Source organism: Macaca thibetana, chromosome 19 (genome assembly GCF_024542745.1).
Source record: "Macaca thibetana thibetana isolate TM-01 chromosome 19, ASM2454274v1, whole genome shotgun sequence".
NCBI lineage: Eukaryota > Metazoa > Chordata > Mammalia > Primates > Cercopithecidae > Macaca > Macaca thibetana.
Genome location: NC_065596.1, coordinates 39,914,899 through 39,931,679, shown reverse-complemented (window position 1 = coordinate 39,931,679; position 16,781 = coordinate 39,914,899). Strand labels below are relative to the sequence as shown.

The following is a 16,781-nucleotide window of genomic DNA, read 5'->3' as shown; positions in this document are numbered from 1 at the left end:
AGAGAGGGATGGATGCAAGAAGGGGCAGAATGACATAACCTCTTCCTTCCGCCAACATCCATAGGAAATTCATTTGCCAAGCACCTGCCATGGGACTGGGGCAGGGGGAGGTTCTCCTTCTTTGATAGCCTGGGAGAAGAAAGTAAACTGGGTGTACAGGTGAGGAGGTTTTAATGAACTGAGACCAAAACACAGATGATTAATTAAACAAAGGGGGCTACATTTTGGTGTACAATCAAGGAGGTGAAAAATATAACATCGACAAAACCAGGATTAAAAAAGGGCTGATTTTGGCTGGGTGCAGTGGCTCACGCTTGTAATCCCAGCACTTTGGGAGGCCGAGGCAGGTGGATCACCTGAGGTCAGGAGTTTGAGACCACCCTGGCCAACATGGTGGAACTCCATCCTACTAAAAATACAAAAATTACCCAGGTGTGGTGGCGTGTACCTGTAATCCCAGCTACTCAGGAGGCTGAGGCAGGAGAATTGCTTGAACCTGGGAGGCAGAGGTTGCAGTGAGCTGAGATCACGCCGCTGTACTCCAGCCTGGGGGATAGAGCGAAACTGTGCCTCCAAAAAAACAAAAAGAAGATGGAACACAGTTCAAAGTGGGAGAAACGCCACCTCTTGATCTCCGGGTGGATTAGGATTCTGACACTCATCACCCACTCTTCTCTGCCCAGCCACCTCCTGGTGTGGGAAACTCCATCATTTCAGCCCTGGACCAGGGCAGAAAAACCACACCTGAGTTTGCCCAGGAAGTTGGCTTTTTCCCTGGAGTGTGAAACCGGGAAACAGATTTGATGAACTCAAGCTTGGAGAGGTGGCACACTTAGTCACCCTCTATAGGCAGAGCCCAGAGAAGGCAGAAGCTTCTGGGTATCTGTCCTGGGATGCCTGTCTTTGGGTGGAGTCAAGTGTCCAGGAGCTGGAAAGGAACCCTGGGTCCTCTGAGGGGAGTGGGCCTTAGCACTCTTGTTTGAGCAAAGCCTGAAAACACGTGCAGATTCTCGCCACACCTGGGCACCCACACACATAGCTCTGCCACCTCCAGCTGCTCACACCCTGCACATTCCTTCCTGCCTGGCCTTCCCACCAGCAATCCCACCTCCACCCCTCTCTCAGTCTCTCCCCTTGGCACCAAAACCCAAATATCTTTCACCCTTGCACCCACTGTAGCCACCCACTGGCTCTTGTTCTGGTCTTAGCCTCCTCCAAACCGGCTCCTAGATCCATCTGCTGCCCCAAGCCTGCCCACCACCACCTGCCCTTCCTTCTAATGCCCTTTTCATGCCCAAGGTCAGACTCTCAGCTGTTTCCCCTCCAACCTGAGCCAAAATGTCAACGCTTGGAGCTTCAGGTTGGGGCTTAGGAGGGCCCATGCGGGGAGGGCAGGAAGGATGAGCGCCTGGCCCCAGCCCAGGTTCTGTCTCACAGGCTCCTGCTGCCCCGGGTCTTCGGCCCCTCCCCGTGGCTGCCTCGACCGGCTTTTCAGGAGACACTGCGTCCTGTTCCAGCTCATGGCAATCAGCCCCCTGCCCTTGCCCAAGGGCTGGGAGGCAGGCGGTCTGGGTTCTGTGACAGGAATGGGATCCCGCCTCCAAAATCCGCAACACTCCCCAAGAGACCCTATGCTGTCCTGGCGACCCAGGCGCCCTTCCCTCCAGCACCCTGTGAAACCCAGACTTGGGCTTGGAGTCTCTTCCTTTGGCTTCCTTGAATCTATCCATTTGTCCAGTCAATAAATATTTACTGAACCCCAGGCAGTGTTCAAGAAGCTATGAATACAGCAGTGACCAACATGACCAATTTACATTCCTAGTAGGTGAGACAAGCAATAAAAAATAAAGATAATTTCAGAATTTTTTTTTTTTTTTTTGCTGTGAAAACAAAAGGGTGATACTACAGAGTATAATTAATGTCATGTTATGGTCAGGGGAGGTTTTCTTTCAAAGTTGGCATTTAAGTCAAGTATGGATGAGGAGGAGCCAGCCATGTAAAGATCTGGGTTCTGCATTCCAGGCAGAGAGAGGAGCATGTGCAAAGGCCCTGCAGCAAGAATGAGCTTGGTGTGTTTGTGGAACAGGGAGAAGGCCTGTATGGCTGGAATGGAATGAGCGAAGGGCAGGGGCCGGCCCACAAGAATGAGGTCTGATGACTCCCTCAAACCCCCTAGGGTTCTTCCCTCTCCAGACGGTGCCTCCCATCATTGTAGCCCCTCACTGCTGGGGGAGCTGGAGGCTTAGATGCCTGAGAGGAGTGAGGTGTTGAGGAATCCCCTGCATCCCAGGGACAGAGAGTGGTGGAAGGTGGGTTTGAGAGAGAGGAGTCCTGGACAGTGGGTGAGGAATGAAAAGAGGAGGTGGTTGGAAGGGCAGACACCCATCTCTGGGGTGGAGGGCAAGAAGCAAAGATGCCAGAGTTCTTCTCCATCCATGACTCACCCTCTCTTCCTCCTCCTCTCCATTGCTCAACTCCAAATCTCCCTGGGAAACACCTCCTTGACTGAGGACCAAGTCAGTGCCTCACAGAGGTAATTGAGTCATGAGGGGTGGAGAAGAGGGCTAGAGGGAGAGAGAATAAATAGCAGTGTGGCTTCCCAGGCTCCTCTCTGCATCCTCCCCGACCTTCCCAGCAATATGCATCTTGCACATCTGGTCAGCTCCTGCTCCCTCCTTCTGCTACTGGGGGCCCTGCCTGGATGGGCGGCCAGCGATGACCCCATTGAGAAGGTCATTGAAGGGATCAACCGAGGGCTGAGCAATGCAGAGAGAGAGGTGGGCAAGGCCCTGGATGGCATCAACAGTGGAATCACGCACGCTGGAAGGGAAGTGGAGAAGGTTTTCAACGGACTTAGCAACATGGGGAGCCACACCGGCAAGGAGTTGGACAAAGGCGTCCAGGGGCTCAACCACGGAATGGACAAGGTAGCCCATGAGATCAACCATGGTATTGGACAAGCAGGAAAGGAAGCAGAGAAGTTTGGCCATGGGGTCAACAACGCTGCTGGACAGGTTGGGAAGGAGGCAGACAAACTGATCCACCATGGGGTCCATCACGGGGCCAACCAGGCGGGAAGTGAGGCAGGGAGGTTTGGCCAGGGGGCCCACCATGCTGCGGGGCAGGCTGGAAATGAGGCTGGGAGGTTTGGCCAGGGTATCCACCATGCTGCAGGGCAGGCAGGAAACGAGGCAGGGAGGTTTGGCCAGGGGGCCCACCATGGTCTCAGTGAGGGCTGGAAGGAAACAGAGAAGTTTGGCCAGGGGATCCACCATACTGCTGGTCAGGTTGGGAAGGAGGCAGAGAAGTTTGGCCAGGGGATCCACCATGCTGCTGGTCAGGTTGGGAAGGAGGCAGAGAAGTTTGGCCAGGGGGCCCACCATGCTGCTGGTCAGGTTGGGAAAGAGGCAGAGAAGGTTGGCCAGGGGGCCCACCATGCTGCTGGTCAGGTTGGGAAGGAGGCAGAGAAGTTTGGCCAGGGGGCCCACCATGCTGCTGGTCAGGTTGGGAAGGAGGCAGAGAAGTTTGGCCAGGGGGCCCACCATGCTGCTGGTCAGGTTGGGAAGGAGGCAGAGAAGTTTGGCCAGGGGGCCCACCATGCTGCGGGGCAGGCCGGAAATGAGGCTGGGAGGTTTGGCCAGGGGGCCCACCACGCTGTGGGGCAGGCCGGAAATGAGGCAGGGAGGTTTGGCCAGGGTATCCACCATGCTGCAGGGCAGGCGGGAAATGAGGCAGGGAGGTTTGGCCAGGGGGTCCATCATGGACTCAGTGAGGGCTGGAAGGAGACAGAGAAGTTTGGCCAGGGAATCCACCATACTGCTGGTCAGGTTGGGAAGGAGGCAGAGAAGTTAGGCCAGGGGGTCCACCATGCTGCCAGTCAGTTTGGGAAGGAAACAGAGAAGCTCGGCCATGGGATCCACCATGGGGTTAATGAGGCCTGGAAGGAAGCAGAGAAGTTTGGCCAGGGAGTCCACCATGCTGCCTCGCAGGTGGGGAAGGAGGGAGACGGAGCGGTCCAAGGCCTCCATCATGGCATTAGTCAGGCTGGAAGGGAGGCGGGGCAGTTTGGCCACGACATTCACTATGCAGCAGGGCAGGCTGGGAAAGAGGGAGACATAGCAGTCCACGGTGTCCAACCTGGGGTCCATGAGGCCGGGAGGGAGGCTGGGCAATTTGGCCAGGGAGTTCACCACACCCTTGAACAGGCCGGAAAGGAAGCAGACAAAGCGGTCCAAGGGTTCCACACTGGGGTCCACCAGGCTGGGAAGGAAGCAGAGAAACTTGGCCAAGGGGTCAACCATGCTGCTGACCAGGCCAGAAAGGAAGCAGACAAAGCGGTCCAAGGGTTCCACACCGGGGTTCACGAGGCTGGGAAGGAGGCAGAGCAGTTTGGCCAGGGAGTTCACCATACCCTTGAACAGGCCGGAAAAGAAGCAGACAAAGCGGTCCAAGGGTTCCACACTGGGGTCCACCAGGCTGGGAAGGAAGCAGAGAAACTTGGTCAAGGGGTCAACCATGCTGCTGACCAGGCTGGAAAGGAAGTGGAGAAGCTTGGCCAAGGTGCCCACCATGCTGCTGGCCAGGCCGGGAAGGAGCCGCAGAATGCTCATAATGGGGTCAACCAAGCCAGCAAGGAGGCCAACCAGCTGCTGAATGTAGGTGAACAGGGATGGGGAAATGGGGGACATGGGGGTTGGGGGAGGGAAAGGTTAAACCCCTGGGACATTTGGGGGGGTCCATGTAGTCTTCGTTTGGTGAAAGAAGCTTGGGCAGCTGTATCACTGTGCTTCTCCCCTTTCCCCATCTCCCTTACAAAGGAGCTGGTGGTAGCTGGTCAGATAGGGTGAGCCACCTTATCTGCAAAGTATGTATCAGACAGGGTGGTGGGCACTCCTGGTTAAGGGGGCCTCAAGTGGGGACCGTGAAGCCCCTCCTGGGGAATGGGAAACAGTTCCTGAGATCAAGATCTAGTATAGGCACTCACTGCAAAGGCATTGAGTGTTGAGAAAACCTGGTGAGGAGAGTGAGCATGAGGAACAGCTTTTGCAGATGAGCCTTGGCCTGTGCAATCTTCGTAACTACCCTCTGATGTGGTCAAGATGAGGCTGCTGGCGCCCTGATTCTCAGATAAGGAAACAAAGGCTCAGAGAAGTTAGGGGACGTGCCAAGGTCCTGTGGCTAGTGCCCAGCTTTGGCGGAGGGCAGGCCAGTGTTTTATTCCCCTACACTGCCCAGCCAGGAGAGTTTTTCTGGAAGGTTTCTCTCACCCATTTATGCAGAGGGAACAGAAGCTGGGTTCAGTGGCTCATGCCTGTAATTCCAGCACTTTGGGAGGCCGAGACAGGCGGATCGCTTGAGGTCAGGAGTTCAAGAGCAAGCCTGGCCAACATGGTGAAACCCCGTCTCTACTAAAAATACAAAAATTAGCCGGGTGTGGTCGCGGGTGCCTCTAATCCCAGCTACTCAGGAGGCTGAGGCAGGAGAATCCCTTGAACCTGGGAATCGGAGGTTGCAGTGAGCCAAGATCGTGCCATTGCACCCCAGCCTGGGCAACAGAGTGAGACTCTGTCTCAAAAAATAATAATAATAAAATAAAATATGTAGAGGGAACAGAGACTGGAGGCAGGCAAATAGCGCCACTCACAACAGAACAGACACCAAGAAGGGAGCGTGGGGAGCAGGAGAGGGTGGACTCCTGTGCGCCCTCACTTTCCAGGCTCCATGAGGGGTCCTGGGATCTGCAAGATGTGACTGGCTCCGAACTCAAAGCCCAGAGCCGCATCTGCCGCCAGACAGAGCCAGGGTGGGGAGGAACGGTGCAGTAGAGGAGTGGGCGCGGCAGGCTGCAGGGTGCCGCAAGCAGAGGTGCACTGTGGGAGTTGGGGCTCGCAACAGCAACCGGGGTTGGGGGCGCTGCTGGGGTGCATGGCTGAGTGTCTGGGGCTGGGTTAAGGATGAGGATCAGTGGAGTTAGGGATGCAGCTACACAGGGCATAGAAGGGTAGATGTGAGGTCAGGGCTGAGGTGAAACTAGGTCCTGCTAATGGCATGGGTCCTCTACCTTCCCTTTCCACCAGCCCCTCCTCCGTGACTGAGGGCACTTCATTAAGGAAATTAAAAGGGGCTTTGGGGAGGAAAAGGTAGCAGGAGGCAGAATGCCCACGGGAGCACAGGCTTTGGGTTTTCTTCTGGATAGTGAGGAGGCAGTGGGTTAAGCTGTGCCTCCCACTCCAGCCCCAGTCACCCTGGAGGGGACCAGGTCACTGGGGAAGGGGAACTGGGAGACCCCCAGGATTAAGGGTTTGTAACAAGAGTCTGGGCTTTGTCCACAGGGCAACCATCAAAGCGGATCTTCCGGCCATCAAGGAGGGGCCACAACCACGCCGTTAGCCTCTGGGGTAAGTGCGGACTCCGGGGTAGGGGAGAGAAGGCCCCTGGGAGTTCCCTAGCATGGCTGTGGGTCGGACACTGGAAACTGACCTTCTTGTCCTTGGATTGCAGGCCTCGGTCAACACGCCTTTCATCAACCTTCCCGCTCTGTGGAGGGTGAGTGCCACACGGTGTCTCCTTTCTGCTCTGCGTCCTGATAGACACTCTCACCCTGATCCCTTCCCAGTGTCTGTTGGACCCCCCAACCTGATACCCAGTCCTGGGCTTTCCTCTCTCCACCCGCTCTCTCCCCTTTGCACCCTGCCCTCATCTTTTGGGTGCTTTTCATTTCCACCAAGGCAAACACAAGCTGGCAGAGAAGACCTCCAGGGCCCTGGTGCCCCTGGGAGCCAGGGAGTGGGGAGGGGCTGCTGACTGTTCTCATTCCCTCTCTCTCCCTGTCCTCGTTCCTGACTGACTTCCCTCCTGTCCCCCCACCCTGCTGCAAATGCCTTTGCTTCATGCTGAGAGGAGGAGCCTGTGGCTTTGTCCTCTCCCTGGTGCAAGGTCACCCCAGTGTAGAGGCTCCTGTGGAATCCTTGTTCCCACTTGGGGCTCAAAGTAACCTCCTGACTCTCTTTCTTTATTTTAATTTATTGAGACAGAGTCTCACTCTATCTCCCAGGCTGGAGTGCAGTGGCGCAATCTCAGCTCGCTGCAACCGTCACCTCCTGGGTTCAAGTGATTCTCCTATCTCAGCCTCCTGAGTAGCTGGGATTACAGGTGTGCGCCAACATGCCCAGCTAATTTTTGTATTTTTAGTAGAGACGGGGATTTCACCATATCGGCCAGGCTGGTCTCGAACTCCTGATCTCAAGTGATCCCCCCCTTCCTCGGCCTCCCAAAGTGCTGGGATTACAGGCATAAGCCACTGTGCCCAGGCTTTTTTTGCATTTATTATATCTGCTGCCTGAGACCGGGTGCAGGCCAGGGTGAGGGTGTGTTACGGAGGAGGAAGGCCCACCCTTGTGTATCCTGGGCTATGGGGGCTGCAGAGCATCCTCTGAGGCTAAACACACGAGGCTTGCTTGTTCCTGCAGAGGCCCCAGCCCCTCTGGCTGCGGGAGCTGGCTTCCTCATGTTCTTAAGTTTAGATGCTGCCTTCCTGAAGCTGTTCCTCAGAACCTAACTCCGGGGCCAGAGCAGCCAGTGCCTCTTGCGCTTCTCCTGAGGGGTGGGGCTGAGGTCTCAGGCCCTCGTCATGACTGTAGACCCAGCATTCACCCTGCTCTCCTTCTCTCTTCCAGAGCGTCGCCAACATCATGCCCTAAACGGGCACCTGCCCTTGCTGGGAGACTAATGTTGCCGTTGTCACATCAGCTGACATGACCTGGAGGGGCTGGGGGTGGGGGACAGGTTTCTGGAGTCCCTGAAGGGGGTTGTACTGGGATTTGTGAATAAACTCGATACACTATGCTGTCTCATCGTGGTCCCCTGGGCTCCCTAAGGAGGGATGGAGAGGGAGGCGGGAGGGGCTTGTCTTTTCTTGTTACTTTGCTGAAGGAGTCAGGGTGTCTGATGCACAGGGGGGTTGGGCTGGAGATTTCAGGCTGATCAGCCGTAAAAGGGCAGGTAATGGGGGCAAACTACACTTTACTGGGGCGCAAAGTTCGTGCTGGCTAATGGCAGGAGGACTCGTGCAGGGAAAAGCACTGCCGGCCACTGGTGGGGACAGACACACCGGGAGAGAATGGTCTGGGTCCAGGAGGTAGCATCCTCAGTCAAGGGGGTGGGGCGCCAAAAGAATAACAACAATAACTTGTATTTATTGTGCAGTTAAGACATGCCAGGCTGCCTGCCAGGCGCGTTACCTGCATGACATCATTGACTCCTCCCAACCACCCAGTTAGGTGAAAGGGACTGTTATTGCCCCATTTTATAGAGAAGCACGTGGGGGCTTGCACACATTAAGAAACATGACCAAGTTTACACAGTCAGTGAGTGGAGGGAGAGAGACAGTGAAGAGCTACAAAGGATATTCTGGAAAAACAGAGGTCTTTGCCCTTTGGCAGCAGCGGAGACGGGGAATCGGTGAACAGGAAAAGTGAGACACGGGATGGGGCCGGGGATCCTCTCAGGGGAAGGAGGGGGAAGGATGGAAGGCTCAGGTGGAAGACATGTTGGTGACAGGAGCCACCGAGTGGGGGCACAGAAGGCCCCATTTTCAGATCTGTGCACCATTCAAAGCCCAGAGGAACAACGATTACAATTACTGAGTATAGAGCACTTGCTAGACTCAAGGTACCGGCTACAGAGGTGTTCATATTCTCTCTCTCTTTTTTTTTTTTGAGACAGAGTCTTGCTCTTTCGTCCAGGCTGGAGTGCAGAGATGCGATCATGGCTCACTGCAGCCTCGACCTCCTTGGCTCAAGCAATCCTCCCACTTCAGCCTCCTGAGTAGCTGGAACTACTACAGGCACGCGCCACCACATTCAGCTAATTAAATTTTTTTTTTTTTTTTTTTTTTTTTAGAGAGGGGGTCTCACTAGTCTCACTATATTGCCCAGGCTGTTCTCAAACCTGGGCTCAAGGGAGTCTCCCGCCTCAGCCTCTTGAGTAGCTGGAACTATAGGCACGCACCACCACACTTGGCTAATTAAAAATTATTTTTTTGGCCGGGTGCAGTGGCTCATGCCTATAATCCCAGTATGTCTCTACTAAAAATACAAAAAAAAAAAAAAAAAAAAAAATTAGCTGGATGTGGTGGTGGGTGCCTGTAATCCCAGCTACTCAGGAGGTTGAGGCAGGAGAATCACTTGAACCTGGAAAATGGAGGTTGCAGTGAGCTGAGATTGTGCCTCTGCACTCCAGCCTGAACGACGAGGCGAGACTCCGTCGCAAAAACAACAACAACAACAACAAAAAAAACAGGGCCTCACTATATTGCCCAGGCTGTTCTCAAACTCCTGGGCTCAGGGGATTCTCCCGCCTTGGCCTCCCGAAGTGGTGGGATTACAGGCAAGGCCACTTCATCTGGCCCGTTCATGTTCTTTAAGTCTCCCACAACCCAAAGGCAGAAGCCCTCTTCTCGTCAACACTGTATGGATGAGGACGCTGCAGCTCCGTGGGACGAGGGCACCCACAGAGAAAACAGCAGGCCTGGGTCTGGCTCCATCTATCGCCAGCACCTGACTTCTCATGGTTCCCCGTGAAGTCTCTGTAACCCTCCCAGGCACTAGCCTGGGCGCTGGGAGACTTGCGTTCCAACCAGGAGCAAGATGCCTGAAGGCAGCGTATTTCCCGGAGGCAGGGATTCCACAACTGTTGCTTCCAGCTCCAAAATTCCGTCAGTGGGGGACTGGAACTAAGAGACAGTGTTCTTGCCCTTGGGGAATTCACAGCTTTCCTCGGAGGCAAGGCCTGTAAACAGAATGTGAATGCAAACACACAAAGCCACGCATCAATAAGAGCTCAATGACTGGCAAGGGGAGGGGCCTACATTTGTGCAAAAAACGTGAGGTTCCTCACTTTATAGTCACTGCATTTTCCCTTATTCTGTGGAATACCATAATTTCATTACATATGCTCCTTCCCTCCCCCTGCGATATTTTATTTTGATAACATTTCAAACATCATGAAAAGATGAGTTTTATAGTGAACACCAACATTCTCACCACTTAGATTTTACCATACTTGATTGATCACGCATCTGTCCATTTAGCCCCATATCAAACATTTTTGATGTATTTCAAAGTAAACTGTAAACATTATGTTTGCTGCATTTTGTCTTCTTTATTTTTTGAGACAGAGTCTTGGTCTGTTGTTCAGGCTGGAGTTCAGTAGCAGGGTCACGGCTAACTGCAGCCTCAATCTCCTGGGCTCAAGGAATCCTCCCACTTCAGCCTCTCAAGTAGCTGGGACTACAAGCACACACCACCATGCCTGGCTAATTTTTAAATTTTTTTTTGTAGAGATGGGAGTCTCATTATGTTGCCCAGGCTGGTCCTGAACTCCTGAGCTCAGGCAATCCTTCCGCCTCAGCCTCCCAAAGTGCTGGGAATACAGGTGTGAGCCACGGCACCCACCTGCTTGCTGCACTGATGTAAATAGAACCTTCCATTCATGTCACATACTGAGTGAGGGTCTGCTCTGTGCTGGACTTCGTTTCACAGGTATTGGAGGAGGCTCTACTTAAAGGAATCCTACAGTGGCGGCTTTTGAAAAGGCAAAATTGAAGGGACTCTTTCTTTTGTGAAATAAAAGCTTTCATTGACTTTATTTATTTTTATTTAAAAAATATATACATACCTATATGTATACATATGTGTGTGTGTATATATATATATTTTTTTTTTGGAGACAGGTCTCACTCTGTCATCCAGGCTGGATTGCAGTGGGTGATATCAGCTCACTGCAACCTCTGCCTCCCGGGCTCAAGCAATTCTCCTGCCTCAGCCTCCCTTACAGGCGTGTGCCACCACACCCAGCTAAATTTTTGTATTTTCAGTAGAGATGGGGTTTCACCATGTCGGCCAGGCTGGTCCCGAACTCCTGACTTCAGGTGATCCGCCCGCCTCGGCCTCCCAAAGTGTTGGGATTACAGGTGTGAACCACCGTGCCTAGCCATCGCCCGGCTGATTGACTATTTTTCAGGCACATTTTCTTGCTGGGTTTGCTTGGATGGGGGTCCTGAAAATACCAAAGAGATACAAGATAATTGATAGACACTGAGTCAGTCCTGGGAGGCCTCTGAAAAAGCAGAGCTTTGAGTCTGTTTTGAGGGTAAAAGAGGCTGGGCTGTCTCCTGTCTGAAGGTCTTGCATGCTGCTCCCTCTGCTAGCAACACTTTCCATGCCCCTCGGCCCCCCATACTGGCTCTTCCCTACCCTTTGCATCTCAGCTACCTTGACCGCTCAACCTGAGCTACAGCCACCCTGTCACTCTCTCTCATAGCCCTGATCTTGTTTTTCCTGTTGGTTACGACAATCTGTAATCATATTACAAATATCCTATCCATTTCCCCCCAGACGAAGAGGTTCAAGCAGTGATGTCAAGGCCAGGTGTCAATGTCTGCCAAAAGCAGAAGGGAAGCCACTGGCTTGAGCAGGTTGGGAAGGGCCATGGAATGAATGTGAGCAAGACACAGGCTGCTTTGCCTGAGACGGGTGGAGCCAGGCTAGGGAGAAACACGGAGAGGAAAGGCCGGTTTCTGAAGATGTTGAAGAACAGGGAGAGGAGTTTGGGTGTGGCTCTCACTGGGCAGCTTTTATAGGGTCTGTGCTAAGCACTTACAGGCATGATTCATTTCATCCCCACAACCACCTAGGAGGCAAGTACCATGATCATCGCCCTCACAGATGTTGAAGAAGAGGTGCACAGAAGGGAGCGTGTTGCCTGAGGCCACCCAGCTAGTAAGTGGTGAAGGCCAGGCTCCTGTTCAAGGGCACTTCCCTGCTGGACATCTCTAGCAGTGAAGTGGCCTGCTGCCCTTGCGACTCCCAGGAAGGGGGAGGGGGCTACATCCAAATGAATGTTGTCTTGTTTGTTTGTTTTTCTGACAGAATCTTGTTCTGTTGCCCAGGCTAGAGTGCAGTGACACGATCTTGGCTCACTGCAACCTCCAAATCCCGGGTTCAGGAGATTCTCCTGCCTCAGCCTCCCAAGTAGCTGGGATTACAGGCGCACACCACGCCTGGCTAATTTTTGTATTTTTAGTAGCGATGGGGTTTCACCATGTTGGCCAGGCTGGTCTTGAACTCCTGATCTGAGGTAATCAGCCTGCCTTGGCCTCCCAAAGTGCTGGGATTACAGGTGTGAGCCACCCCGTTCTGGTTCCAAATGAGTGTTCTTTAAAAGTAAGTTTCTGTATCTGGCATTTTTTTTTTTTTAAATTGAGGCAGGGTCTCGCCCTGTCATCCAGGCTGGAGTGCAGTGGCGTAATCATGGCTCACTGCAACCTCTGCCTCCAGGGTTCAAGCGATCCACGTGCCTCAGCTTCCCAAGTGGCTGGGACTACAGGCACATGTCACTACACCCTGGTAATTTTTGTATTTTTTGTAGAGACGGGGTCTCACCATGTTGCCCAGCGTGGTTGGGAACTCTTGGGCTCAAGCAATCTTCCCTCCTTGGCCTCCCAAGGTTCTGGGATTACAGGCGTGAGCCATGTATCTGGCATTTCAGGATGTGTGCATGTGTGTGTCTCAAGATTAAACAACTGCCAAGAAAGCATTCCAGGAACAGCAATGTGATCAGCACTGCCGAGAAATATATTGAGTGCTTCTGAGTGGCAGACACTTCTCTAAGCAATTTACTTGTATTGCTTCACTCAATCCTCACATTCACCCCTCTTTACAGATGAGAAAATTGTTGCACAGATGGGTTAAGATCATGGTTAGTAAGCGGTGGAGCTAGGGTTTGAATGTAGGCTCTGGGATAGGCCCCATGGAAGAGGTGAGACTGTAGGTGCCAGTTTGAGACCTGGCATCCCACAGAAGGGAGCAGAGACATCACCCACCCCCAAGGCCTTATCTTCCCACTAGACTGAGTCCAGCCTCCAATCTCCCTCCTCCCTGGTTCTCTGTACTCCACAATCCCCAACGATCTGTTCCCCAGGGGAATGCTGTTAGCACCCATGGCAGCCCAGAACCCTTGGCTGGTTCCACCTCATTCAGAGTACAAATAAAAGTCAAAGTTGGCCAGGTGTGGTGGCTCACACCTGTAATCCCAGCACTTCGGGAGGCCTAGGTGGGTGGATCACTTGAGATCAAGGGTTCGAGACCAGCCTAGACAACATGGCAAAACCCCGTCTCTACTAAAAATACACAACTTAGCCAGGCATCGTGGCAGGCGCCTATAATCCCAGCTACTTGGGAGGCTGAGGCAGAAGAATCACTTGTACCCTGGAGGTGGATGTTGTGGTGAGTTGAGATTGTGCCATTGACCTTCAGCCTGAGCGACAAAAAAGAAAAAAGAAAGGCCGGGCGCGGTGGCTCAAGCCTGTAATCCCAGCACTTTGGGAGGCCGAGACGGGCGGATCACGAGGTCAGGAGATCGAGACCATCCTGGCTAACACAGTGAAACCCCGTCTCTACTAAAAATACAAAAACTTAGCTGGGCGAGGTGGCAGGCGCCTATAGTCCCAGCTACTCGGGAGGCTGAGGCAGGAGAATGGCGTGAACCCGGGAGGCGGAGCTTGCAGTGAGCTGAGATCCGGCCACTGCACTCCAGCCTGGGTGACAGAGCGAGACTCCGTCTCAAAAAAAAAGAAAAAAGAAAAAAGAAAAAAGTCAGTCTTCATAATAGTCCCCAAGACCCCAGGATCTTTCCCTCTTTGACTTTAGCTTCTCCCATCCCGACACTGCTCCAGCCACAATGGTTCTCAAATACAGTAGGCAGGCTCCTGCCTCCAGGCCTTTGCATGGCTGTGCCCGCTGCTTGGAATCCACTAGCCCCAGCTAATCCCCACGGCTCACTCTTCCACTCCCTGCAGGGCTCAGCTCACAGGTCACATCTCAAAGAGCCTTTCCCGAGTACCCTATTTAAAACACCTCTCTGTCACGTATTGCCCAACTCCCCCCACCGTGAATGTAAACTCTGCAAGGAGAATGCTTTTTTTTTTTTTTTTTTTTTTTTTTTTTTGAGACGGAGTCTCGCTCTGTCGCCCAGGCTGGAGTGCAGTGGCCAGATCTCAGCTCACTGCAAGCTCCGCCTCCCGGGTTTACGCCATTCTCCTGCCTCAGCCTCCCGAGTAGCTGGGACTACAGGCGCCCACCACCTCGCCCGGCTAGTTGTTTGTATTTTTAGTAGAGACGGGGTTTCACCATATTAGCCAGGATGGTCTCGATCTCCTGACCTCGTGATCCGCCCGTCTCGGCCTCCCAAAGTGCTGGGATTACAGGCTTGAGCCACCGCGCCCGGCCAGAGAATGCTTTTTTTGAGACAAGGTCTCACTCTGTCACCCAGGCTGGAGTGCAGTGGTGCGATCATAGCAGCCTCAACCTCTAGAGCTCAAGCGATCCTCTCACCTCAGCCTCTGGAGTAGCTAGAACTATAGGCGTGCACCACCACACCCAACTACTTTTTCAAAAACATTTTTTAGAGATGGGGTCTCTCTGTGTTGCCCAGGCTGGTCTCGAACTTTTGACCTCAAGTCATCCACCTGCCTCGGCCTCCCAAAGTGCTGGGATTGCAGGCATGGGCTGGGATTACGCGGTGTCACTTAGCTGGAGAATGGTTTCTAGGCTGTATCCCCAGTGTCCGGAATAGGCGTGTCACGGAGCAGGTAGTCATAAACATTTGCTGAATGAATGATGTGGTGAATTAATGAGAAGAGCTGAGACCAGAGGGCCTTGGACATGACATAGGCATGTCAGATTTGTGGGTGCCATCACGCGTAAGAACACGGGTGGCATGGTGATGGAGGAGAGAAAGCTGTTTGGAGTCAGACTGACCCGGCTCAAGTTTTTGTTGTTGTTGTTGTTGTTGTTTTGAGACGGAGTTTCGCTCTGTTGCCCAGGCTGGAGTGTAATGGTGCAGTCTTGGCTCACTGCAACCTCCACTTCCCAGGTTCAAGCAATTTTCTTGCCTCAGCCTCCTGAGCAGCTGGGATTATAGGTGCCTGTCACCACACTCGGTTAATTTTTGTATTTTTAGTAGAGACGGGGTTTCACCATGTTGGCCAGGCTGGTCTTGAACTCCTGACCTCAGATGATCCACCTGCCTCAGCCTCCCAAAGTGCCTGGCTCAAGTTTTGACAACTCTATTTTACCACAGTCTTTTCACATATGATTTTGTGTGTGATGCTGAGCCACTTGGGCCTCAGTTACCTCATCTGTATAATGGAAATAATATTAACCTCTTGTGGTCATACTGAGGATTCAATGAGATCATGTATCTGAAAGCACCTAATATTTTATTTGGTTCACACTAGGTATTTAATAAGGATGCCCTAGGGCTGACCTGAGGTGGCTCCTCAGGTCCGGCGACGTCTGAGGGCAATTTTTTCCTAGCAGTAGAACATGGGCCTGTTGGTGGCGTGGGAGAATTGAGGTGATCCGTGGACACAGCTTTGAATAACTGAATCACACAGGGAGAAACTTACTTTCTTCTCAATTTTCTTTTAAGCTCTCTGACTGTGTTAAAGAGAAAGACTTCATTTATGTTTATTTTTGAAAAAATTTATTATTAGTGTTATTTTCTTGAGGCCTGGACCTACCCTTGAGAAAGACCCCATGTCCAGTTGTGCTGGTGAGTCAGAACACCTCTTTCATCCTTGCTAATCTTCCTTCTTAACAAACAGGGCACGTGGCCGGGCGCGATGGCTCACGCCTGTAATCCCAGCACTCTGGCACTCTGAGGTGGGCGGATCACTTGAGGTCAGGAGTTCGCCACCAGCTTGTCCAATGTGGTCAAACCCCATCTCTACTAAAAATACAAAAATTAATTGGGCATGGTGGTGTGCACCTGTAATCCCAGCTATCTGGGAGGCTGAGGAAGGAGAACTGCTTGAACCTGGGAGGTGGAGGTTGCAGTGAGCCGAGATTGTGCCACTGCACTCCAGCCTGGGCGACAGAGGGAGACTCCATCTCAAAACAAAACAAATAAACCAACAAAAAACAAAGAGTGCAGGAGCTGCAGCAAGTATGATGTAATACCACATGCCTGTCATCCCAACACTCTGGGAGGCCGAGGCGGGCAGATCACGAGGTCAGGAGTTCGAGACCAGCCTGGCCAACATGGTGAAATGCTGTCTCTACTAAAAATACAAAAATTAGCCTGGCATGGTGGCGGGTGCCTGTAATCCCAGCTACTTGGGAGTCTGAGGCAGGAGAATCGCTTGAACTTGGGAGGCAGAGGTTGCAGTGAGCCAAGATTGTGCCATTGCACTCCAGCCTGGGCAACAGAGTAAGACTCTGTCTCAAAAAGAAAAAAAAGAAAATTAGCTGGGCGTGGTGGTGTGCATCTGTAGTCCCAGCTACTTGGGAGGGTGACGGGAGGATCGCTTGAGCCCAGGAGGTCCATGCTGCAGTGAGCTACGAGTGTGCTACTGTACTCCAGCCTGGGCAAGACCCTGTCTCTAAAAAAAAAGAACTATCTCCTAGAGTTGTATAATTCTTAAACTGCTTGTGCTTAGTCCAATGCTGGGTACATCGAGAAGCGCTGATAAGCTGGAGCTGTAATTATTATTATTGTTGTTATTATTACCACCATTATTATTATCATCATTAACGAGTAAGAGATGGAATAACAGGGAAGTAGGAGCTGAGGAGGACAGATGGGGATTGTGTTTACAAGGTAAGAAGTGTTGGATGTTACAAGCTGGGGTGCGGATATTGGGGTGGAGAGAGGAGGGAGAGACTGACTGAGAGACATTGAGAAAGGCTGATGGAAACTGGCCCCTCCTAACTGGGTGA

At 52.6% G+C, this 16,781-nt stretch overlaps 2 protein-coding genes across 2 annotated transcripts in view; one reads left to right on the top strand and one right to left on the bottom strand.

Moving 5' to 3' along the window:
• TMEM147 (transmembrane protein 147) overlaps window positions 1-16,781 on the bottom strand; it is a 136,116-nt gene that overhangs the window by 16,039 nt on the left and 103,296 nt on the right. The window lies entirely within an intron of this gene.
• SBSN (suprabasin) lies at window positions 2,162-7,842 on the top strand. Its single transcript, XM_050768864.1, has 5 exons — window positions 2,162-3,557; window positions 3,666-4,655; window positions 6,333-6,398; window positions 6,502-6,546; window positions 7,677-7,842. The coding sequence occupies exons 1-5, from the start codon at window positions 2,640-2,642 to the stop codon at window positions 7,698-7,700; spliced, it is 2,043 nt and encodes a 680-aa protein (XP_050624821.1). The 5' UTR covers window positions 2,162-2,639; the 3' UTR covers window positions 7,701-7,842.